The 25,357-nt window shown below is 40.0% G+C and overlaps 1 protein-coding gene across 34 annotated transcripts in view; it reads left to right on the top strand.

Moving 5' to 3' along the window:
* LOC120714784 (neurexin-1a) overlaps positions 1–25,357 on the top strand; it is a 258,553-nt gene that overhangs the window by 139,484 nt on the left and 93,712 nt on the right. For 30 of the 34 annotated variants that reach the window (XM_040001214.1, XM_040001244.1, XM_040001235.1 and 27 more), the window contains one exon: positions 153–272. In XM_040001214.1, the coding sequence (XP_039857148.1) occupies positions 153–272 (120 nt within the window). Of the gene's footprint in view, positions 1–152; positions 273–7,293; positions 18,622–25,357 lie in introns of those variants that run through there. The other 4 variants (XM_040001249.1, XM_040001247.1, XM_040001248.1 and 1 more) reach the window with 4 other exon arrangements.

The raw sequence follows: 25,357 nt of genomic DNA, 5'->3' as shown, positions 1-25,357 counted from the left end.
TTCGCTGCCTTTTATCGCAGGGTTTGTACACAGCTAGTATTCTATGTTATTTTGTGTGTGCTTTAATATTTAATTTCACTCTAGAGTCCATAGGTATTTATTAGTATTAAAAAAATTGTCCTCACCAGATAGCTGTTTGTCTCCACATTCAGGTCCCAGCACTACCTGCCAGGAGGACTCATGTGCCAACCAAGGTGTGTGTCTTCAGCAGTGGGAGGGCTTCAGCTGTGACTGCAGCATGACGACATTTGGAGGACCGCTGTGTAATGACGGTAGGATTCCACCTTTACTTGTTCTCAAAGCTTAAAATCCCTCTAGTTCTTATTTGAAAGTCAGAAAAGAACAAAGCCATCATTACTTGTTGGCATGCTTTTTTTTAAGCCCCCCAATACTATGATGATGTTTTATTTTTCACCATTTCATTTCCTTGTGTGAGTCACACAAAAATAAAAAAGCCCTGTACACATTTCACAGTATTAGACAGATAATTCATTCCATCTGTTAACCTATTTGAACGCGGCCAAGAAAATCTTGGTATTAGACATTTAAAGGTGGGTGTTATCATTAACAGGAGCGCCATTTTTATCCCTTGCTTTCACACAGCGTTCAGACTCAGGCTCATTATTGTTTCCTATTTCTGTTCTATATTTGTGTCCTCACGAAGCACGTCGTTTGCCAGAAACTTGGTGTACTTGTTTTGTAAACTCTCCGGGTTTGTAAACCGTGCTGGGTACTGTAACTAGTGACTGATATGTCAAAACGCGGTTAGAATGAATCTCGGCACAGTATTTCCGTAGCTCGGCTTTGAATAGGTTGTCTTTCACTGAGGGCGGCGACAGCTGTTGCAGCTTTGCAGGGCAGAAACTTTGACACATAGCGTTTGACAGTTCGGTGAAAGCTCATTAAAATTTGAGATTTGTACCACTAGAGGGAGCAACGCACATTGTGTTCTGATAAATAAAACATCAACAACAAGCTAAAGACGTAAACAAATACATCATGAGCTGAAAACAAATAACAGCGCTTGTTATTTATTGCAATTGTACTGGAACGCATTCATACATCAACATTACCCCAAATAAGGCATTTGCAACCCATAAATGCTCGTATGCCCACCCATTAAAACTTTATCTGAGCCCCATGATGTGATTTAAAGTTCCGTGTTATTAATCTCTCTTAAAGATGCTTAAATGGACTTTTGGTTTTGTGCTCATTAATGTTAAGGTTTCGAGCGAACAAGGGTAATGTCTCCTCCACCTTTTGAAAATTGGGCTACTTCCTTATGCAAAACATGCATAAGGGATTTTTGTTTGGTCATTATTTTCTTCTGCAGCAGTTCACACAGCAAGAGGTGAATGAGCAAAGTGCCGAAGTGCATTAAGGAGAGAGGAACGGAGTGGGCACTCTGGAGATGACACAAAAGCAGAGGAGAGAGCACCATAAATGTTAATGCATTCTGTTTCACTTCTAGCTGCTTGATAAGACCCCTGTCTTTTGTTATCAACTGAAAGTGTTAATAGATTCTCATGCAGCCCTATACCTCCAACATATCTGCAGCCAGAGATAAGACTAAAAGGATTCTTCTGTCCATGATATGTTTGAGTATAAGTTCGCTGTGAACCTGCGCCTCCTTTGCTTGTTCTGTTCTACCTTCCATTCTTCGGGCCGTGTTTGGATCAACAGAGGAAATAGGGCTGTGCTGGGGCCATATTTCTGCCGGTGAACTCCGTGTGAACCTAACTTGTGCGTTAAAAGGAAAAGAAATCCAGCTTGGAACGTTATTTTTTCTCCTTTTCTTCTGTCATACATATTCATCCTGTTCTGACCCACAGAGCTCATTGACAACATTGGGAGCAGGAAGACTCATGGGGCATGTTTGCATATATTATATCGGAGCAGAACTGCTCTACCTAAGTCTAGTTACTGTAGCTAGTCTCATTATTCCTACTGACCTGACAAAGCAATGGGATGGATGAATGTGTACACCCAAGGGATTTAATATGTAACCACAAAAACATACTTTCCAAGAAATTTCTTTCACTACAGATGAACTGAGCTAGTTCTCAGAATAGCGACTCAAGAGAGCCCGGGTCTGCTGAAGGAAATATCTGTGAGTGAGAAAAATGAAGCTTGAGATGGTCGGGTTTTATCTCTGTTGATGGATTGTCATGGGGATATATAGAAGGGGAGAGGGGGGTGCAAAAAGAAGGATAGCAGCATTTCTGAAGAACACATCACTTTTTTTTACCTGATATATTTGCATAAGCTGAAATGCAGGCAATTTACAACAAAGCACTGGGCCTCTGTGTAAGCCACTTACTTGGGGAGCTATGTGCATTTCTAGATATTTCTCCAATCTTGCCTTATCGCAAGGAAGGGAAAAATCACCTAACAGCTCCTGGCCCCATAATATTCAGCCAGGGTGAATTATACATGTGTGACAGCATAATACCACAATTTAGTTTCTAAATATTTAGCTTACAAGCTGAAAATAAGCATCATTTTGATCCCAATACTTTGTGCTTTTGTTGTTAATTAACTTTTTCATTACTCATTGTAATCATTTTTAAGAATAAAATACATTTTTATTTATTTATTCTGAAGTTTTTCAGTTATTAAATGCAAAAAAAGGTTTTTTATTGTAAAAACTGGAAGATAAACCAAGCTATTAAACAGTGGTTTTATACAATTTAATTAAAGTTACAATGCATCTCTTGGGCTTGTCCATTAAAAATTTTACTTTTTGACTTAGACATGCTGCTTTACAGCAGACTGGTTTGTTGTACTGTAACTGGTACGATTGTATCTATCCTACGAAAACGTCCATCCCTCTGAAGCTGCACATAGAAGTGGAAATATCAGTCACTTGGCATCATTTTTAAGCAAATGAAAGACATCAGTAGTGGCAACACTGATGTCTTAGTTGGCAATCTTACATTTTTATATTTGAAGGGTGTTTTAGTCCCATTTAGGATGGCATTGTGTATCAAATTGATTCAAATTGGTTCTTAAGATTTGAATCACTAAGATGTCTGAAAGCTTTGCTAACACTGAATGTGTGGCTTGTATTGACATCATACACGCAGCACTTTTTCTTTTTTTCAGAGTATAGCATCATTTCTTGGCTGTGCTTTCAGTGTTTTATGATAAAAGTATTTCAGCTTCAGAACAGCTCTGTACCTTTCGCTTCTGAATGATGGGAAAGATGATGAAAACTCTCTTCAGATCTTCTCTTTATCGTCTCCCAAACACTGATGTGCCAGTATTTTCTTTTTTCCCTTTCTTTTCTTTTCTTTTTTTTTTTTGAATGAACTGTGGACATAATGCCTTAGAATTGTATTTATAGAACAAATTATCACGACTGGATACCTACAGTCGGTGTAAAAAAAAAATAAAATAAAAAAATAATCAAAGCGATGCTTTCGAAGATTAATCAGATTCCTCTCAGAAAGTCATCCATGCAAAGTGAGTTATGATGGCTGTGAATGGTGTTAAGCATGCATTTGGTCTTATTACTACAAACTGTTTTGGTTGCCAGCAGGAATGAAATGGCATTTGGAACATATTTTCTTAAGTGACCCTGACAGAAGAGCCAGACTGCATGTATCTGTGTGTGGTGAAGTCATCAGGGGCATTCTGCACGTTCAAACAGATGCAGATAAGCAGCCAAAGAAAAAGATTGTAAGCACTTTTTTGAAAGGCTTGAGGGGTGAGTCTTCTTTGTGATGGGATTTTTTGAGATAATGCTCTCGTTTCAGTTCAGAAGCCGGTTTAGTGTGTGTATGCGTGTGTGGGTGGGACTTAAAACTTTAGTCTGGAACTCCTGAGGGAGTGTGCCTGTAGTGGTCAAGCATCTGAGGGTAATGTACAGAGACAAATAGATTGGTGCTTGTTGTTTAGCTAAAGTGGGTTGTGGAGAGGATACAGCAAGGGGTATGCCTGGCCTTCACGCGATTTCCATCTTGCTTGGTTGCTCTTCTACTCTATCCCGTAGCCAGAGCTATTAGTGCCATGTCAATATTGTATCAACAATGGAGACTGTATGTGGGTCTAGTCTCCATTGTCTCTGCCCAAGGGGCAAAGAGAATCCCCCCCCCTCCTCATTTGAGCTGTAATGTGTCTAAGTCAGTGCTCGTTCTTGTGCCTTTGTAGCTAGAGAATAGTCTGTCTGGGCCCCAAGCGTGCCACCGGATTGGTCGGATTTTATTTTGAGCACATGGAAAAGTAAAAGTATCCTGTTTTTGTCTTCTTCATATTGTCTAAAGGCAGCTTCTTTGCAGCACGCACAAACTCACACACTGGCTCTGAGGTGTTGCATCACTCTACAGTACAAAAGCAAGAATTCAAATAAATATTTCAAAAAGTCTTTCAAGGTTACAATGAAAGAAATGTAAGAAAAATCATAAAATGAAACAAACTAGCCTGTAAGTTTTGTTGGGATTCTCTAGTGTTGCACATTTCATAGTTATATTAGTCAGCCGCAGCACGAGGGATTTACATGAACAGTCTCTTCTAAATCTTCAAGAAAATTCCTGAAATTGTTTTGTTCTTTAAACAGCGCTCTTTCGGAGCAGTTGTGTTTGTTTTTAAGATTTGTCATGCAGATAAACACACATAGTCAGGAAGCACCACAGACAGTTTGCCCTGTTCCTTTGTCCTGGCATGCAGGAATTATACCACTTTGTTTTATTCCAATCGATACAAGGGGACACCCAGTCCAGCAGTGGGGCCAGGGGGATATGAGGTACTGGAGTTAACAGCCTGCTGTCACATGGAAGTAATTTTATCTTTGCCCTGGATGTGTCTTTTAATGCAACTCAGAGAAACAAATCTATGGGTCTGAAAATATTTGGGCTTCATCTGTATTGAACGCTTGGCCTAGCTTTGAACAGCCATTGTGCCCCGAGATATAATAGCGGCAGTCTTAAGTGCCTCTGTGTATTCACTTGGGTAGCCATCCGCTCAAATGTGCATGCATGCTTGCAGGAAGTATAGCACATATAATTGATCGGTTGTAAGGCAGCAGGAGGCTTTTCAAAAGTTAGAATAATAAAAGACAAATCTGAGTTTTTAATGGGGAACAAAACTTTATACATAAGAAATAAAAGGATACATGCTTATATTTACAAATATTACTGGATTTGATCCATTTTTAGCAGTTTTAGCATTTTATGAGCTGCGCCTTATTTTGTGCTGCTGTAACAGGTGAGTTTCTTCCAGTGTGGCATTAATAAAGTCTATATTAATATTTACGGATCAACAAAGTTTAATTATGATGTATATATCTATACATTACCAGTGGTTTATAACAGCAATTTATTAGAGGAATTGTGGGTGTACTCACCTGCTCAACCTATCTTTCCCTAACGAATAAATCTGCTTGTATTTTATTTTTCTGTCATGAAATCCAACAATGAACAATGATCCTACTTTATAAGTGGTCTCTGCATTAGAGCTCCCAGAGCTACTGGCTCTGTTCTTGTATAAAATACCTATTAAAACACATCACTGAGCCTGTTTTACTGGGGAATGTCTTTTCTTTACTCAGACACTTTAGTGTTACTGTAGTTTATCGCTGTATTCAATCATAGACGCCCAGTGCTCACTAGAACAGTAAATATGCATTAATCCAAAACTGAAAATGTGTTATTTACGATCTTTTTCCATCTGCAGTATTTACAGGTGTGACCTGCTGATAATAAATCAGCTTGGCTGAGTGCCTGAGGTAGAATCTGGAACATGCAAATATATAGAGGCAAACATGTTTTATGGGGCTGTTAAGCTATTGAGTGGAGCAGCCCAGTAGTTTAGTATTATGAAGCGAGTACCTAATTCAAATGATGTGAAATGATGTTTTGTCTAGATGGACCCATTACATTGTAAACAGTACAAGAGGATGGCGATCTTCATCTACACACATCCCATACCTGCTGTTCCCAGATGGACACTAAGACGGTGTGCTGCTACAGATTTCTATCACATCCTATCAGTCTCAAAGAGGCTCTGCTGTTTTGTCCTATTTTTGTGTTCTTTTTTTAATTTTCAATTATTCGTCCTCCACCTCCAATTCAGTTCGAGTGGTCACTATCTGGCCTGATTATTTTCAGTAATTTTCTATGGTGATTGAGTATCTGCATTTAAATGGGTTTCTGTGCCAGGAAGCAGTTGCCATATGTGGGTAAAGGCTGTTGGCATGGAAACTAGGTCTCCTTTCCTCCCACCCTGGATGCTGTAACTTGTCTGTAACTTTGCCCAAGCAATGAGATCTCTGCAGGAAGTGGTGTGGAATAACTAACATCTTTTAGCTAGCTTGGGAGAATTTTGAAGGCTTATATATCTGTTTTAAATTCATATACATGACTTAATACTTCACTTGATTTATGGATAAACAAAGGATACAGCTGTGAGGCTGCATGTTACTAACTTAGTATGTGATGCAGACGCATGCTGGCACAGTGACATTAAAATGTAGGAGCAGCAGTGCTAGACATATGTCAGATTGCTTCATAAACCCATCCTGCTGTTCATATGTTGTAATAAAGTTGTGGTGTGTCCCTCCACCACATAGACCTCTGTATGCTGAACAGTTTTTTTTTGTGTGTGTCAGTGAACAGTATGTGGTGCGACCAAAGCGGAGCACAAGCAGTCCACACATTTAGTTGTCTTTCAACGTAATCTATGTTCTAATCACAACCTCATCTAGAACTCATTGCAGTGCAGTGGTGAGAACCTAATCTTTGAGGTGGTTTTTATTAATCGCTAGCCCACAGGGGCATGTTGACAGGAAATAAGGAGTTGTTCTTTCTCCACAACACAATACTAATTAAAGCGTTGATACAGAGTATCAGCTAAACTATCCTGCTGGGTGATACACTGACACTGTGAATATTCCCTTCTCTCATAAACACAGGCTATTGAACATGACACCCAGGGGGACTGTGGCAAAACGTGAAGACATCCCTGGGAAAAAAAAAAAAAAAGTTTGCTTACTTGTTCTATTTAAAAACTTTTGATGGCTTCTATAACCATTCTTTAAAGGATTTCACAGTCAGAAGTCATTTAATTGAAGAAGAAAAAAAATATACTTTAACTCAGTAAATTGCTCTTTGAGACACTGATGGATGTTGTATTTAAATTCACATTAAGAAAAAAGTCATTGGAGCAATTGGCTATAGTTATATATACATATACACACACACACACACTCACTCACACACAAGAGAAAGTTCAGAGCTAACATAGGTACACAAGCAGACACACACACACACACACACATATATATATATATATATATATATATATATATATATATATATTTAAATTTTAGGCAGTTTTGGAAACTTTGCCTTTGGGAATTGTATACATACTACCTTTAGTTTTAGATGAGCCAAAATGTTGGAGGGGTTGTCCACATTTCTCAATGCTACATCAATAAAAAAAAATTAAATCTAAAAAAACCCAACAAAAAATCAAAACTGTGGAGAAAGTGTTGACTGTGTTTAGAGTTAGTTTAACAGGGACGTTGATGTGTTTTTCCATAGGAAAAAAGACAAATTAAAAACAAAAATAAAATCTCCCGGTTACTCTCCTTCACTTACATTTGGGCTTCACTTTTCCTCACTTCTAATTTGAAGTAATCCAGTCACTGAGATGACATGAGGATAAAAAGGTGTGCATAAAGTACGGCATCTCTTCCTCGGAGCTTCTCATTTTTTTAAAAAAAAACTATAACTACTTTTTTCCTATTTTGCAAGAATATTCTATTTTGTTCTTATCACTGTTGCATTGTCGGGGCGACCTACTGAAATTTATATTGAGCATCATAATGGTGAAGAAAGGTTACTTACGTGACTTTGAAGGTGGGATGGTTGTTGGTGTCAGACAGCTGCTCTGAGTATTTCAGAAACTGCTAATATCTCAAGAGATTTCAGTTAAAGATTCAAAAACAGAGAAAATATCCCATGAGCAGCAGTTCTCTGGGCTTTGAGCCGATAGGAAGACAACAGTAATGCATTTCTTAATAATAATAATAATCCATTCCTTTATGACCAAAGCATCATGTTACAAATCTCAGATCTTCCCAAACTGTTTTTTTTACTGTGACTATGAGTTAAATGTAATGAAATGGGCTTTGCATTCAGAAAATCTTAATTTCAATCACTAGAGCACCTCTGTGGTGTGGTGGAGCGAGAGATTCACATAATGGATTTGCAAGAGTAAATCTATGTGATGCTGTCTCATCAATATGGACTTAATCTGTGAAGAATGTTTCCAGCACCTTGTTGTGTCTATGCCAAAAGAATTAAGGCAGTTCTGAAGGCAAACAGGGGTAACTTGGTAATGGCAAGGTGTAACTAATAAAATGTCCATTGAGTCCACTTCATAGTATCATAGTATAGTGTATTGGCTTTTGGTAACCTTTCACAGTGGTTTTACAGCCTTTTTATGTCATTTACTTCATGTACCCTGCAGCAACACATTGAAATTTCCCATTGTTTTACATTTTCTTTAAATAAACATTTTTTTTTAACTTATTTTTTTAACATAAAAGAAATGTTGATTTCATACATTACAGGTCGTGTACTATCCCTGCAGTATAGCCACAAGAGCATCTAGAGCTTGTAAAATGCTGTCACAAAGCAAATGAATAACCTTGTCTCAAGAGGTAGTTTGCCAGCCATCTCCATAGCAAACAAACAACTGTTTAGTATGTCTGAGCATTGCTGTGCTTTCCAAGTAATAACAATATGCACAAAGGTCTTAGACAATGCAGGTGCTCCTCTCTCTAGGGGAACGTAAATAGAACTTCAGTTTGAATTGTCCTTGAACTAAGCTAACTTCCAAGAGGTTTAACACACAAAGGACAGATTTTATGTGTGGCACTAATCAAATCCTGTCTTATCTGTAGACAGCAAGGGTGGAAAGCACACACAGATCAGTCACTGCCTTAGCCAAAGTGAGAACCAGCGATAGAGCTGTCCTGTGTGAATGGTTTAGAGAGGAAACCTGGTTAATGGGCTTGAAATATATTTTAGACCGGCCGTTTGGTGTAAGAGGCTGCCACCTCACTGTATAAAAGAAACTGTAGTAAAGGCTAGTCGGAAATGGACTTTGCTTGTTATAGAATTTCTGCAATCCATATAAAATAAAAGCGTTCTACTATACTGAAGCATTTGAAATGAACAGGATGTTTACTAAAAATGTAGAGAAGGCACGAGGCCAATTCTAAATCTCCATTTTTTGTAGGCACACAAAATAAATTCAGAGATGCCTGCAGTGCCTCTCTGTGCAGACAGTTGAAGCCACAGCCTCTCATTTCTGTATGTGACATGCTTTTTATGAGTATACATTACATTTTCTGCTTCAGGCCATTGGCTATTGATACACTTGGACATGAATGGCTTTCTATATGCTGGAAGGGACAGTGCTGGTTTTGCTTCCCACTGAATTTGTTCCCTGCATGTACTGTTATCACAGCAGAAAATGCAAGCATGTCTTGTCATTACAGATTTTCTTCACTCAAGTTGTTAAATAACTTTGGTCTTACTGTCAAGGCTGGCTGTGTAGCAGGCAGAATTTGGACCAAAACGCAGGACTCAGAACCTAAATTTAAACCTAAAGACTTTAATACAGAACTTAAACAAAGTGCAATGCAAATTTTCAAAAATAAAAATAAAAATAAATAAATAATAATAATAATAATAAAGGCCCACCAACTGCAAGCAAAAACATAACCATAAGTGAGAACCCAACAAAGACCAGATGCAAATTAAATGGAGGGTCTAAATACACATGAGGAGATTAGGGCAGGGTGGAGACACCTGGAAACACAGCTGAACAGAATCAAAGTAACAACACTGAGCTTAGGACCAAGACGTGAACTTCATACGGGGACAGGAGATAAACAAACATGGTGACATGACTGACTTCGAAGATAAAAAGTAATCAATTAAAACCATAACTAAATATTAAACAACCTAATGAGGAACACAGAGTGGAAGCAAAGGGAAACTAAGAAGCGCCTGAAAACAATATAATACTGAGAGGACTAGATAAAGAGCTATATGAGCAAATCATGAGCTCAAAGAAAACTGAAAACATCGCAAAACTCAAAACCTTGAATCAGTGACCCATGGACCATAACACTTATTGTGCACTTTGGCTTACAGGGAGCACTTAATTGCATTTTAAAATACATTAGTGTTTATTTTGTGTTTATTTTGATAGCATTTTGATGTTGGTATCGAAACCTATCATTCTCCGCGCAATGGATTTAATTTGGCCAATTACTTTGGTTGATACCACCATCAAAAGTTCACTTTTTTACCAAATAGACTGAGCTGGGAACCTTCTGGGACTAATGTGACACTAAACAACTGTTGCAAAGTAAAGGCACTGAGTGTCTAATGTAATATTTCATAGAAATTGGGCATTTTCTTGCTATTTTTCAACACTTGATAGCCAGTAAGAACAGCCCAGTACATTCTGCACACTGTGCCATGAACAGAAAAAGCTTTGAGTATGAAATTTCTTTCTGGAGAGAAGTACAGTCTTTGAATTGTGTGCCATTAGGTGAGAGCCCCATGAGACAGGACAAACCCCTCATTTACCAGCTTATTCACTTGTTGTTGAATGATTTCATGTTATTTGAAAGACTTCAAATGCTGAAAGAATGGAAGAACACGGTAATAGATACTCAAACTGTACGACCTTACATGTCAAGTCGTTGAAGATGAATAGGTTTTCAAGTGCCTTTGAAAAAATAGAATACTGGAAAAAACATGTAGTAATATTTATCATTGATTAAACTTTGTGTATGGAGGAAATGCTTTCATCATACAACTGTATCTAGATGAATTCTTGTTTGACCACTGGCAGTGGCTGCAGACTGCCTTCGTATTTTTGATAATACTGTAAAAAACAGAATGAAATGAATGCACGGTAGTTCACCTGTAAAACAAGAGCAGATTGTTTCCTTTATTTGTAGTTTTACTCTAAAAGGAAGGAGTTTCATTCAAAGGCAGGCAAGTAGCTTTTGAGAAAAATGAAAAACTGTGTAAAATCTAAAAAAAGCCCAAAATTAAAGGCAGTGATTTGCAAATCTCATGAATCTGTATTTTATCCACAATAGAACATAGAAATCATTGAAAATGTTTAAAATTAATAATTTTTAAGAAATATATTAAACATTTGATGGCAGCAAAAAAAGTTGGAACTGGGCCATGTTTCCTGCTGTGTCACATCTTATTGTAATAACAGTCTGCAAACCACTGGGAACTGAGGAGACCAGCAACTGGAGTTCTGGAATAGCAGTGTTGTCCCATTCACTTCTCTTATAGGATTCTAGCTACTCAACAGTCCCTGGTCTTTTTTGTCTTATTGTTCATTTCATGATACTCCAAATGTTTTAGTTGGTGAAAGGTCAGGATCAGGACTATTCTATTACAAAGCCATGCTGCTCTAATGGATGCAGTTTAATATTATCTTGCTGAAATGCGAAAGGTCTTCCCAGAAAACCATCTTATCTGGATAAGAGCATAATATTGCTCTAAAATCTGTATAAACCTTTCAGCACTGATGGTGTCTTTTGGATGTGCAAGGTGCCAATTCCGCAGGTACTAATGCATCACCATAGCATTAGAAATACAGACTTTTGAACTGAGCAGTGATAAGAAGCAAGATGCCCCCTCTCCTCTTTAGTTTAGATGACGCGGGGGTTCATTTTGATTGTTCTGACCACAGCTTTCTGCTTTGCCCCAGTCCGTTTAAAATGATCTTGTGCTCTAAGAAGATGACGTCTGAGCATCATGTTCACATGTGGCTTCTTCTTCGCATGACTGAACTTTAACCTGCGTTTGTGAAGGGAAGATGAACTGCGTTCACTGATGATGACTTCTGGAAGCATTTCATAGCCCATTTAGTGTCTTCACAATTTTTGCATTGAGATTGTTTTATAAGATTAGCACTAAGTCACTACGTACTGTTTTAATTTATTATTTACATTTTACACAGTACCCAACATTTTCAGAATTAGGTTTCTATTTATAAATACTTTCATATTCAGGAAAAGCCTTTTTTTTTAAGTGTGATCATTATTCCTTTGTTGCCCCAGTTAGTTTCAGCTTAGCGCAAATGTTCATTAACAAAGTAGCTATGGACTTCTGAAAAGAGGCGCTGCTTGTCCTTGACCTGCACGAGGAAGCACTCTGAGAAGGGAACTGATCTACTTCTGATGAATTTAAGGAGAGACAGACAGACAGGGCACCTTCAGTGGCCCCACTGTATCTTGGGAGCTGTCAGAGGAGATAGAGAAAACGCGTCCAGAAAAGCTGTCGACCTGTGACCCCTTTCTCTCTTACTGACAGTTAGAATTTGGTTTTTGCATTCTCAGACGCATCATCATCCCACATGCAGACACACTCACTGAAACAGACATAAATGTGTACGTACATACCCACACACAGCCTCTATTTATACTCACGCACAAGGAATTCTGAATGTTATTTCCTGCATGCTTGATCTTAATGTGTATTTAAATGGTTTTATGGAAATGAATAACAGTGTTGTGCCAGCGTTTATGCATTAGGAGGGCTGTGTGTGTGGCGGTGGTAGTGTGTGTGTGTCGGGGGGGGGGGGTTACCATTTGGTCACATCAGGCAGAATCCAGTGAGTAAAAGGAGCAAAAGCACACTATTGGCTATACAAACAAGTCGGTGTGCGATGAAAAACAAAATTCAGTCTGTTGTCTGTGTAGTTTGAGGTGCTCTAGTCTTGGTAATGGGATGTGCATTAACGTGCACACGTTTGAATCTGTTCAGTATTTGTAGGGGCGCATTCTTACCGCGAAAGGAATAAACAGTAGCATTATTTGACTGTAATTGCCACGGCGCATTAATGGTAACAAAGTGTGGTGCAGAGCAATTTCTGCATAATGTTGAAGATTTTACAGCTAGATATTTCCTTATTCAACTCAATATAGTGCCACTTCTTACACACACACCACCAAACACTGTAAAATAAAAAGGTGCAGTATTTAAAAATGAAGCCAAAAGCTGTCAGTGTCAACGCTATACCTCCAAAAAAGCTTTTAAACTTTTTTTTAAACTTAATTTAGCAGCTCCGTTAAATTAATTATTATGTTTAAGTGAATTGAAAGAAAATTAGCGTGAGGAGGAATGAGAATTAATGTGGAGTTTGGTTTCTTTGTTTTTGCTCTAAGTGAGAATGAAGCCGTTCCATTACACCACCATGCAGTGCCATTTGCAGATTTGATTTTGCGACACTAAATGTGCATTATTTCCTATTAGCGGGCTGTTTTATCAGCTTGAGTGCTGTTATTTATGTTGCCTTCACAGCTTGCATAATGAACAGCGTGTGCAGCACAAATCTCTCGTGTGGTTGGTGATGTTTGCTGCATTTTACATAAACAGTTGTATTTACAGATTTCTTTTCCTAGGCTTACATGCATACGTATGCTGTTTATACCATATCATGACCACTTTTGTGTTAGCCAATGAGAAATACTGTCGATCCTCAATAAAAGAGGACTTTTGGGATTGGTTTAGATGTAATTCTATAGGGCTTTCCAGCACCAGCATCTGAGAGAGATGCTAAGAAGCAAATGAATGGGAAATGACCAGTTAATGCTTGTATGATGTGTTAGGGTCTGAGTTTACACTCCTCACTCTGTTATATACAGTTGAGCGATCTGATAGACAGGAACAGTGTAACATATTCCACTAACGTATTGGCACCCCGGCTGTGTCGAGATACTGTACAGCTCTTATGTTTGTATTGAGTGTTGACTCCCTGTGTCTGTCTGCTCTTATCATGTCACATCTCGTGATGACTAAGACTAAGATGCCGTGTTTCTATTTCTGTACACTTGCACGCATTAGCATCAGAGCATTGTCTGCTCCTCTGTCTCTCTCTCTCTCTGTGGTGTTCGGATGAGTAATGACACGTTTGGTATTCGCGGAAAACTCTCAGTTGTAAAGAGTTCAGGTTTCATTTTGCATGTCAGCGTTTGAAGAGACTATTAGCGTTGTATACCTTTGTGTTGGTGACAAAACAAAGGGTGTTACTTTTTTGCTACAGTAATTGTTCTCTTTTTGCGGATCGCTCTAGAAATTTGAGTTGCGGCTGCTCGCAGGCGGTTGCTCTCATGGTCACCGTTGCTTTACATCCTGGTGGGAGGATCAGTTTTTTACAATTAGCATTTCTCACTTGTCATTCTTTTAATACACGGTGCACTGTAATCTCCTCACCAGTGCACCTGGTATACCCTGGAGAAATGGGTCTCCAAACACTCTCATTTGTTGGGACACATATGTTGCTGAGCCTGACACAGATGTGTCACTCCAGCACACAACAGGTATACCTGCTTTATGCATGACTTGGCCTGCATGCTCAATCAAGCAGTGTGTGCCTAGAAAACAATGTGCAAGGTGTTGGGATGCTGCACCTTTGGGAATTCGATGAATGTGCTGATTAAAATAATACACCGTTAGATTTTTATTCCCCTTCCCCTCTAATAGCAACAGTAAACATAATAGTAGCACTTGAGAAGGAGAAACATTGTTGTCAAAGTGGCTGTAAGTGTCTGACCCTCTCTCTAAAGGGTCTCTCCGTGTGTGATAAAGTGTTGCCTGATGGCTCTTTAACTGATTTAGAGGCCCTGCTCCAGTCGGGTCAGGTACTCTTAGACCACCCATCTGCTGCTGTCCCTGCGGTTTTCCTCCAGTCCTCCAAAAAGTCATCTCATCAGCTCAGTCCACACTGGTTGCAGCCTTAAGTGAGTAACATGGGCTATTCTGTGCTCCGTGCTTGTTCTCTTCTAGCGTTTCACTCTCTGAGGGATTATTACACCCAAGCCAAATTTCTCCTCCTGTCACTGAAAAATCCGCCACAATCTTTCACATGATTTCTCCTTTATTTCCCGTCTTTTTTTCTTCCAAAATAATTTTCTGTGGCTTTAAAAAGCAAACAAAATAGACAAACAAACAAAAGAAAATCAGAGTGATGTTGATTCAAAAGGGGAAATATGCTCAGAGCATCGCATGCATCTGAGACACAATCCTCTGGGTCTTAAATAGAAACAAAGGCAAGCTGTTTTTGGGTCTCTGTTAAGGAGACATCTCGCTAACAGGAGCTGGAGTCAGAACACAATAGTAAATAATAAAGAAAAGCTCTCTTTAATGGTGGAAGCTTTCTTGTGGAACAGGATTTTCTCATTTTGTGGCGAACACACTACAGTACAATCATCTGGTTAAAGCAGCTGAGATCTGTAAATTAGTTTACCTCATGGGCTCAGGTGTTTGCTTTTGTGCAGGCAGAAGGAATTTAGTGGTAAATGTTTCACCTCAAGCTGGATGCATGGCCTCCTTGCGCCTCATACTTTAATGATCCCACACATCACCAGATCAAAGGGCAACCTGCAGAACAATTAACTGATGCCCTAATAGAGGACGATCTTGAAGCAAAGAATCAGAATTTCAAATTTATAGCTCTTAAAGTTTGGATCTGGAGCAATATGATGCATTTGGTGAGGCTTTCAGCAATATTTCTATTATTGAATTTATTGAATCTTGCTGATTGATGAGACTCTGCTGTTCTGCTCGATTCATCAAACATAAGCTGCTGGCTCGGAAAAACCCACACAGCTTTGGTGCACTTTAGAATTTCACCACTTGGGGGCACAAATGAACAAGTAAGTAATGATAAACGTGCTAAAAGTATCACTGCTGATGCCATTAATTTTAGCCGCTGCGATATTAACACTGCATTTCCATTAAATAACACTTGTATTTACCCTGATATTTAGCTTCTCAAATGAAGCTTCCCCTTCCGTTTCTTTGCAAAAGTTTGTAGTTAAGGACACACTAAGTCAGGTTGTTGTCCTTGGCAAGCAGCCCTGATAGATTGCCTTATTAGGTGTAATTATGCAGATTGCACTGCTGATAATTATAAAAGTGTAAACACATTCAGCAGGAACATTCCTTTTCACCATTGCAAATGAGAACAGAGGAGAGGTTCCATGCTGCCTACTTTTTAGCACCAGGTGGCTGCACCACGTTATTGAGATTCTACAAGGTGAGAGCAACACAGTTGCCTAATATGTGCAGCATCTGCTTTGTATTTCAGTTGCTTTTTACTACTATATAGGAACACAGCGTTAGTTAGAAGAGAGAGAAATGAGGTATCCTCATCTGTCCTCCTTCCAGATGGCAGATCATAGTTTTCTTAGAGTTTAATGTTGTAACAGTATGTGCCTGCTCTTATTGTTCTTCCTACATTTAAATTCAGATGATAGCAGCCATGCTTTAAAAGTGAGTATTCAACTCTCTGCATGTATTTCTACTAAAAACTGATTATACGAAATATTCAGGGAAATTGGAAAGGGCATATTATCCTCTGTGTCACGCTGGCTAAGTTGGCTTTCTTTGGGCATGAAATGCCTGTGTATTCCCTGTAAACCGTAAAGATCAGCTCAGCAGTGCTTGCAGATTTTTTTTTTTTCCCCTCAGCTTAGGACACTGCGTTTCGAAGAGAAGGATGTTGAATAGCCAGTGTGCAAACAGAAGCAGGCACACTGCAGCTGAGCCTTGTGCTCTCCAATCCTGAACTCTGAACACTGAGCACACTTCCCAGCTGAACCGGATTGTGTTTATCAGCAGGGCTTTTATGTCCACATGTTCTCTACATTCCTGTAACCCTGCTGCACTGCGATCAGCCTTCCCGCTCTTGTGAGAAATGGGCTTTTATTAGCAGGCAAGGCAGACTTGCCCGGATTCAGCACCCTCTCTGTGGACAGTTCTCGACCGCGGGCTCTGGCATTGTGCGTGCTTTGTTTACATACGTGTGTGTCTGTGTGTCGCCGTGTGTCTGAGTGTTCGTACTTATGGGTGCTCATATGTTCGTGTGTGTGTTTGAGAGAGTTCCTTAAAGTATATGAGCTGCAGCATCATCACTCTTCTGCAGTAGGTTTTCTTGAGCAATGGAGAGGCGAGGATTAGGCTGGACTGCTTCTGTCCATTTTTTTTTTTTTTTTTAATCCAGACGACTATTGTCACAAAACTTCCCTAAATTCACAGACAATGAAAGTGAACAGGGAAGAGACACACATAAAAAGGGGACCAGGAGGAGTGGGAGGAATGCTGAAGGATGAGATGATAAAAGTAGAAAACGAAACGAGTCTAGCCTGTCCCACGTTCTCGTTTTTTTTTCTTTTTTTAAACCGCTGAAGAGTGTTCACACGGGAGAGTGGATTGAGAAAGACTGAAAAGAGAGAGTAGACTGTGAAAGGAATAAGGGCTGGAGGACATAGCTCCAAATCCTGCTATTCTGCCTAAATAGGCTCTTCCTCTGCAATGCACTCAGACTCCAGTGATTCGCTATGTGAATGCTGCCCATTTGCATAGCCACTCTCCCTCTTGCTTCCTGGCTGGCTGTTGAGGCTCCCCCCTCCCTCCGTCCTTCTCCTCCCTCTCCTCCTCCTCTCTCCCTTCTTCCTCTTGCGCACATCTTCTGGAACGGCGGTGCCGATGCTGGCTGTGTGTGAGTGTGTGTTCCTGCCCAGGGCTGCTCGTTCAGGTACCGGCGTTGCTATCGCTTGGTCTCACTGAGAACAGATATCTCTAGATGGGGAACGGGTGCGCTACTTGGCACAACTTACAGGTACAATCACGCAGTCTACTGCACGCTGCTGCAGCTGTCCAACACATGCAAATGAGACTCGGATTTAACTATGGTCCCATTCCTCTGGACAACCTTTGAGACCACTGGAGGAGGAAAAAGAGGGAAACTCAGAATGTCTGTTTTGATTTTCTGAAGAAAATCACTTTGCACAGAGGCTGTCAGTCTCTTCTTAAGTAGGCTCTCTTCTTTCCCTGGCATTTGCATTTTTTGGAATATTAACAGTTTTTTTTTTTTATTTTAATGGGAAGATGCTTCTAATTTTGTGAGTGCTTAATAGAGGGATAAGGGGAGAAACAGAGAAAACAAGGGAACTAGGGGAATTGGAGCAAGCTGGGATTTCTCCATTGCTGTTTGAGGTTGCCCTAATTTCTTGTGAATGTTTTTGATTGTTTTTCTATGATGATTTTTAATACTTCTTTACCTACCTGGGTGCTGCTGCGGATTTCTTAACTCACTGGAGAACAGCAAGAAGCATTTTTCCCTCACGACCGACAATTTGTGCGGTGTCACTTTTGCTTTTTCGGTCCTTTTTATTTGGCTTTTTTAAATGATTGTTTATTTCCCTGTGGATCTGTGTCAGTGTCTCTGGCCATAGTGAGATTTGGCAAGGTGAGAAGTATGGGGCTGTGAGGCTCGCTGAAGTTCCACCTTGATCTGAAGCCTCATCTGGCCACTCAGGGAAGATGTTCAGAGGCTGGAGGACACAGTTTGCTCCCCTGAGGCCTGTTGCACAGCCCCGAAACTGGAATTCAGCTTCAGTCACCCATCTGGCCTTGTGGATCATTGCCCTGGGCTTTGTGGCAGGGTCAGAACCAGGTGCTGTGGAGAGTCTCCACCACATTCACCTCTCCAATGGAAACAAGCGCCACCATATTGTGCCTATTGCTATCCACAGATCTCCTGCATCCCTAAGAGCAGGGCACAGTAAGTATTTTCTTATCCTACCATTAATGCAATCCCTAGGTAATGTGATTTCTCAAGCAGTCCATCATTGGTGTTTACTTTTAAAAGTCTGTGCTTACTTCTTGTTACATTTTACTGCCAATGCAATTTCAAGTATTACTTATGTGGTATTGTCTTTTTTCTTTTTTGTAATACCTAAAACTCCCACAAGATGTGTATTCAGCTCTGTACGACAGGGCGAGTCTAGCTTAGACCCATCCCCTTTTCTGTCTCAGCAAAGTGCCCTCCATGTCTGAGATTAGCCATATCCCTATCTCCAGATGCTCCACTGTGTCCAGATTAGCCAGGATTATAACGCTATGGCGCTCCATGTTGCCCCTGGGTGTTCGGAATAGACAAAGATGAGTTGCCTTCAGCTCTGTGGGACGTCGAGCTGTTCCTGGCCCCTGCCCTGCGTGGAGTATCGATGAGGCCCCTTTGCCCATTGGGGCGAGAATGATCATGATCCAAGCATTTGAAAAGGGGAAAGAAAGCAGGGAGAATATGAGGAATTATATAACCTCATGCCAACTATTCATGCTAGACTGCAGTGTGCTTGTCTCGGTACAGTATTTGTGATGAGGGTTTTAAGAATGCTGCAGCTTTTTGTTTTCTTTTTCCCTGTTTGGCTGTACTTGTTTTCAATTTGCTCTGTCACTTTCACTCAAGGTCCTGAGATATGTTAAAGATCGAGGCAAATGATACTTGGAATAAAAAGTACTGCTTTTTTCTTTTTTTTTTTTCTTAGTTATCATACTGCCCTGGCATTTTTGAGTGACGTAATCACTACTGGTGTAACACTGACGTAATGCTGAAGTACCCTGGATATCACAGACCTTGTTTAACAATGCACAACAAATGTCTACAGGAACATTGTGCTTTCTTTGATATTCAAGTTTAGCAGTACGAGCTTTTGAATCATGAGTTACAACTCTGTTACATAGCTGAATTGGTGTAATGAGGACGTATTTATTGGCGCAATGTAGAAGCAAGGCTGGATCCTGGCTCACTGGGCACAGATAGACCTGCCTGAACAAGGGAGTCAGTGCTCCTCAGTGATGATGAGGGAGCTGGGAGGTTTGCTGGCCTACTGAGACAACAAGAGAGACAATTAGGCCACTCTGCCATGACCTGTCTGTGCCGGACAACACTCAGCTTGCCTCCTGCTCTCCCTAAGGACCTTTTGGGGGGGGGGGGGGGCATGTGTTGCCTCCAGACAGATTCCATGACTTAATATAACAGTTAGTGCAAATGCTTCCTCACGTTGTGATTACCGATGGGAGTCTGAGGGAGGCCGATAAAAAAAAAGTCTTCTCACTAACATGATTGCTGATTTTGGTTGATCAGTACAGAGGGTGCATTAATGCAAACTGGGAGGCGTGCTGTTCAACATAGTACCTTGCTCCAGGACAAACCCTGCTGTTGTAAAGCCCCAGCACTGTTGTCTAATGCTGTGACAGAATTGGTTTAATTTTCATGGGGCTTGTTCTTTAGACAGAGTGTCAATTAAGCAAGTGCAGCTCACTTTTTTCAGTAAAACCGAGACAAAGGGTGTTTTTAACTCTTTTTGCTTCATACTGTATTTGTAGTTTCCATCTATTAACATAAAAGGGATTCTTCTGATGTATTACCCTCACCCATCTGTCTCGCTCTGTCTCTCATATCTTTGTTAATGTTAAAATCTAATCCTATTTAGAATACTTATGTAACTGTACCTGCCTTTCGCTCTTATTGTCACAGTGCATTTAACATTGTCTCAAGTGATTAGGCCAAGCAAAGCTAACAGAGTGCTGACAGTTAGTTCAGTATGCAAACTATCTCTGTTTCTGTGGCACGAACATTCACTTTTTCCACTTAATACGAAGCTATATTTAGTAACTCGAGCCGCCCCTATGGTGGGCTAGCCATTCATGTGTCCCAAATTTTCTGACAATATGAGCTCACAATTCCTGCAATTTCATAGGAAAAGTCACATTGCAGCCTCCCTCTCTTTCTCTCTCTCTCTCTCTCTCTTTCTCTCTAATATATATATCTATATATATATATATATAGATATATATATATAGATATGTATCCGAGTACTACTGTAAGAGCAAACATCTTTTGTTCCTTTTGTATTGAACTTGAGTGTCATTGATTTATGTGGAAAGAAGAAGAAAATTACCATGGTCAGGATGTATGAAATTGAGTTGGAGTGTGATGCATTGTTTGTTTAGGGCTAGCCGTAATGAGGTTCAGACAGTATCAACTCTGAGTAGCAGACATACCATTCATCACGGATACACTCCCAGAGGTGATAGTCTTCTTTCCCAGAGATGGGTGCTGTACTCGATACGTTGGATAACTAGGTTATCGTGTTTTCTTTTGGACCAGTTGAGAGTGAGTAGCTGATCTGACCAGTGGGAAAATAGTTTATTGTGGTAAAACTAGGAATCAGTGGTCAATAGGAAAACTGACTTCTTGGCCATTTTTGCATCTAACTTTGATTGATGAATGACAGTTCCAATTTGTGCCGTGTCTGCCATATCCTCATTTGCTTACTTTGCCTATGCTGTTTATATATTTGCCATCCTGTCAGAGTCATAGCCCATACATTTAGTCAGGGTGGAGTCAACCTTCACTTTCTTGATGAGTATGCGTTGTAATTAGACGTCTGAGACCTCACCTAACACTCGTTCAATCAACAGTACCAGGAGTTTTAGCATTTCAAAGCTTGATGGTTTTATCAAAGTGGGTGAAGCAATTTAAGTGATTATAATCAATTTGAATGCTCTCCAGCTTCAGAGCTAAGGGTTGAAGGGATTAGAAACACTGCTCTTCTGCGCTGGCACTGCTGCACAGAGCAAATGAATGGAAAAACAGAGAGAAAGAGAGAGAGAATAAATAAAAGAAGAGCCATTGTAAAGAACAACAGACACGAAGAAAGTGAAGAAACGAGAGCGAGGAGGGAGAAAGTTGATGGTGTCTGGTGTTGTCTCGCTGCCGGTGTGTTGTGAGCTTGTATAATATAATTACTCCCATGTCTCTGAGCTGATGTCATTCTGCGATAGTGCAAGGATGACAGTATCTTTGCTTCTCTGAGGCAGAAGAGATGATAGCTGCCCTGATAGGGATCTGAGTACATGTTCCTCTGCTCTAGTGGGAGCATAGGCAGTTATTGACCTGCGAATGAGAGAGCGAAGATTGCAGTCTTTTCATTCTCCTCCTCTTCTGATGTATGAGAACAAAAACACTCTCTTTTTATTTATATGTGCTTTAAGTCTTGAACCTACTTGCATCTTGTGTTACTCGTTTGCTCTCTTTCTCGATTATTCCTTTGTGCCCTTTCTTCCAACGCTTTGCTCTTTATATCTGTTTAACCACTCTGCCTAACCCACCCCCAGCTCCCTCGTTGGTCTGCAGAGTCCATCCGAGCAGACAGAGTGGGCAGCCTTTTGTGCCTGCAGTGGTCTGTGTGGTTTCGGTGGTGACCAGGCTATGGTTGGCATGAACGGAAATGAGACCTGACTGTGCGTGCGGTAGGCAGCGAGAGGTCGGCTGAGTAATGTGTCCGGTTTCGGATTAGAGACTTGGAAGATGGAGAAGGAGAGAGAGAAAAAGAGACCCCCTCAGTTAACTCAAGGGTATGTCTGCTCCCCTCACATGCTTAGGTCCTGGATGAGTTTGAGTCAGTGAGCTCTTTACCCAGAAGGCACATTGTGATTCATCATCAACAGCATCTTTTTCTTCACATCTCCCTATTTCTTGTTCATCCTGTCTGTTTTCACCTCTGGCTTTCTATTTCTAAAGGTAATTTTGGAAAATGAAAAGGACCAGATGAGTAGTTGGCGTGTCACTGTTCACTGCTGGTGTTTATCTATGGAAAATAAAACAAACGTGATATAGAAAACTAAATGTTTGGCACAGAAATTGATAAAATGGATAAAACATATAATTGTGACATTTTCCAGTCTGCACATACGCATTTTGACAGTAAAATGTCACCATTAGTTGGTTATAGATGTGTCAAAATGTTAGCAAGCTACTAATATCAATCTAGCTACTAGCATAGTTAACTGTCACAGGTGTGTGCAGTGGGCCTAAAAAATTATGGAAACACATGAAAGAAGCCTTTAATCCTCTAAAATGGCGGCGCTAACACACACTATTAAATTGTCAGTGTGCACAACCTGTAACATGTCAAGCACTAGCAATACACAACTAGCTTACCTAGCATACCAGGTTAGCTTGTTAGCTCTGTAATTTGGCGGGAATTGAGACTGCCAAATAATGGCAGGTCTCTGTGGCGCTACATTTGCTACTAATATATAATGAGTTAGTGTGAGTATGTAAAACTCTCTGCTCAACAAAAAGGAAGGAAGCACCCCCTTGTGGGGCTATTAAAATGTGCTTTATAAGTTTATTGTTTACTTAGCTGAATTCTCAAGGTGAAAGACTATTAAATAAACACAATCTAGCAAAAAAAATAAATTAAAGCCACCATCAAAAATACAATGGGTGATGAAATCATCGGATTACAAATAGCCGATATATTTATCCAGTAGCACAAAGTATAGTGCAACAATAACGGGCTGAAACAGGCCTATGAAAACACAGGGATTGATTATATTATTTGAAGCATTTTCGTGTGGACATGAGAAGAACATTAATTATTTAAAAAGATCAGCACAATTTTCAGATGTATTATAGGGATAAAAGTGTAAAAGATGGTAAGTTACATCATTCTTTTAGGATGCTTGAAATAGCGCTGTTTCCACATTACCATTTCTGAGCTATTGCAGACTACTGGCTAGCATTAACTGCTAACGGAAGACAGGGAATGTGGAGGAGTGATGCAGCTGTAGAGCAGGTCAAGGTGTTAAAGATGCAAATGAAGCAGCTTATATGGTTCCCTTCATTCTGTTCTGATTGACTCTTTAAATGCCTATCCATTTCCTAGGGGGGGAGACACAAGAAAGGGAAAAAATAAGAAATGGGAATAAATAAAGCCAAGATCAAGAATGCAAAAGCCCACTTTTTTTTATTATCTAATCTGAATTGAGTTCAGTCACCCCAGAGAAACCTCATTCTCTGTCATCATAATGAGGCAGCAGCTATCTCTATGCCAGTCAAGCCCGCATACACACACACATGCACTCAGATATGCACGCTGCATACACTTCTCACACAAAGAGCAACCCTCTACAAAATCATCTTTCATCTCTTTGATCACTTCGAATCACTGTCACAACCAAGTGCGAATGTGGGTAGTTAAAGCGATATGCAAATGTACACATGGGAAAACCTTCATTTATAAAGTGTATCATATCATTGATTAGATCATTAAATGCCATTGATGTAAAGTAGTTTCAACTGTACACCAATAACTCCCTTATTAATGGACTAATTGGTCGTGGATGTTGAAATCTTCCAACCTGTGCATCCACAACCACATGAGATGTTGCGGAGGATGGGTTTTTCTGGAAGTCAGCATTCAGAAGTCAAAATTGCCACTGATCATTACATTGATTTTTTTTTTTTTTTTTTTACTTCGAAGTATAACTTAACTTTTACACAGTTCCTTTGGTAGAAAATCGCCCTTTGCTTCCTTTCTGTGTGGGTGGATTGATTGACAACGTTCAAATTATCCTTAGCTTACCACATCATTACCTAACAACTTTAATGTCACGTATGTTGACTTAAAGATAGCCTCAAATAAGAAAACCAAATGAATGGCTGCCCTGTGTCACAATAGGAGACCGCCGTAAGAACCAGCCATGTCATAACTATTCTTCTTTTTACAATTTACAATTGCTCACCTGCAGCAGAGTGGCAACAGAAAGAAAGCTGCCCCCTAATCCACTCTAATAGGATTGTGTGGGATTTCACCTTCCTCATTGCTCCTTCCATCTCTTAGAGCCTCGGGCCTGCTGGCAAGGGCTGATAAAAACACGCCTGCCTAACACCTAAGTGCAAGCTAATATTAGCATATATTTTGCACCGCAGTGTAGAAATACAATGCATACCCACGCATATTTTTTTTCTCTCTGTTTATATATTTATTTGTTGGTAGATACATGCAATGGTGTGAGATAGAGGACAGCACAGCTTTCTTATGTAGGTGCTTCTACATTGGCTGTTGATAAGGGGGAGGCAGAGCTGTATGTACATCTCAAACACAGTATGCTGCACGACCAAACTCCCTCTCAGCCATCGACACATGCGTTGTTTATTTCTGGCGGTCTGTTTCTCCTGATCTTTTCCAGATTAATTTTATTGTGCGGCATCATTTCCATAAGATATGCATCTAATTAAATAATATCGCTCCACTTAGTGAGCTTACTTACAAAGTTAGACTACTCAGTAACAGGAAAAGCAGATGTTTAATCCTGCAATTAAGGCCAAGGCGTGCTCGCTGTCTCATGGGTGCAGCTTACAAAAAGCCGAAAAAAAAGCCGAGGCAGTGTCATGCAGGGGCGACATAAAAATCAGATACATTAACATCTGAAATAGGAATGATTTGATCTGGGATCTGTTTAAAAACCAGCAGCGTTTTTTTACCCAAATATTTAACATTGCACTTTACTTCATTGGCAGATTTATGGATGCACGTTGTGTCTTGTTTGTACCAAATCAAACATGTTCAACAGTATCTGGTAGTGTTCACAATCCACTTACAAAGTGTGAGATGTACTGCACATACACATTGCCCCGAGCTAAACCGTGTCTTGAAAAATAG

Source organism: Simochromis diagramma, unplaced genomic scaffold (genome assembly GCF_900408965.1).
Source record: "Simochromis diagramma unplaced genomic scaffold, fSimDia1.1 OVJJ01000421.1, whole genome shotgun sequence".
Classification (NCBI taxonomy): Eukaryota; Metazoa; Chordata; class Actinopteri; order Cichliformes; family Cichlidae; genus Simochromis; species Simochromis diagramma.
Note: the sequence above shows the minus strand (reverse complement) of the source record. Positions and strands in the feature narration are given on the sequence as shown.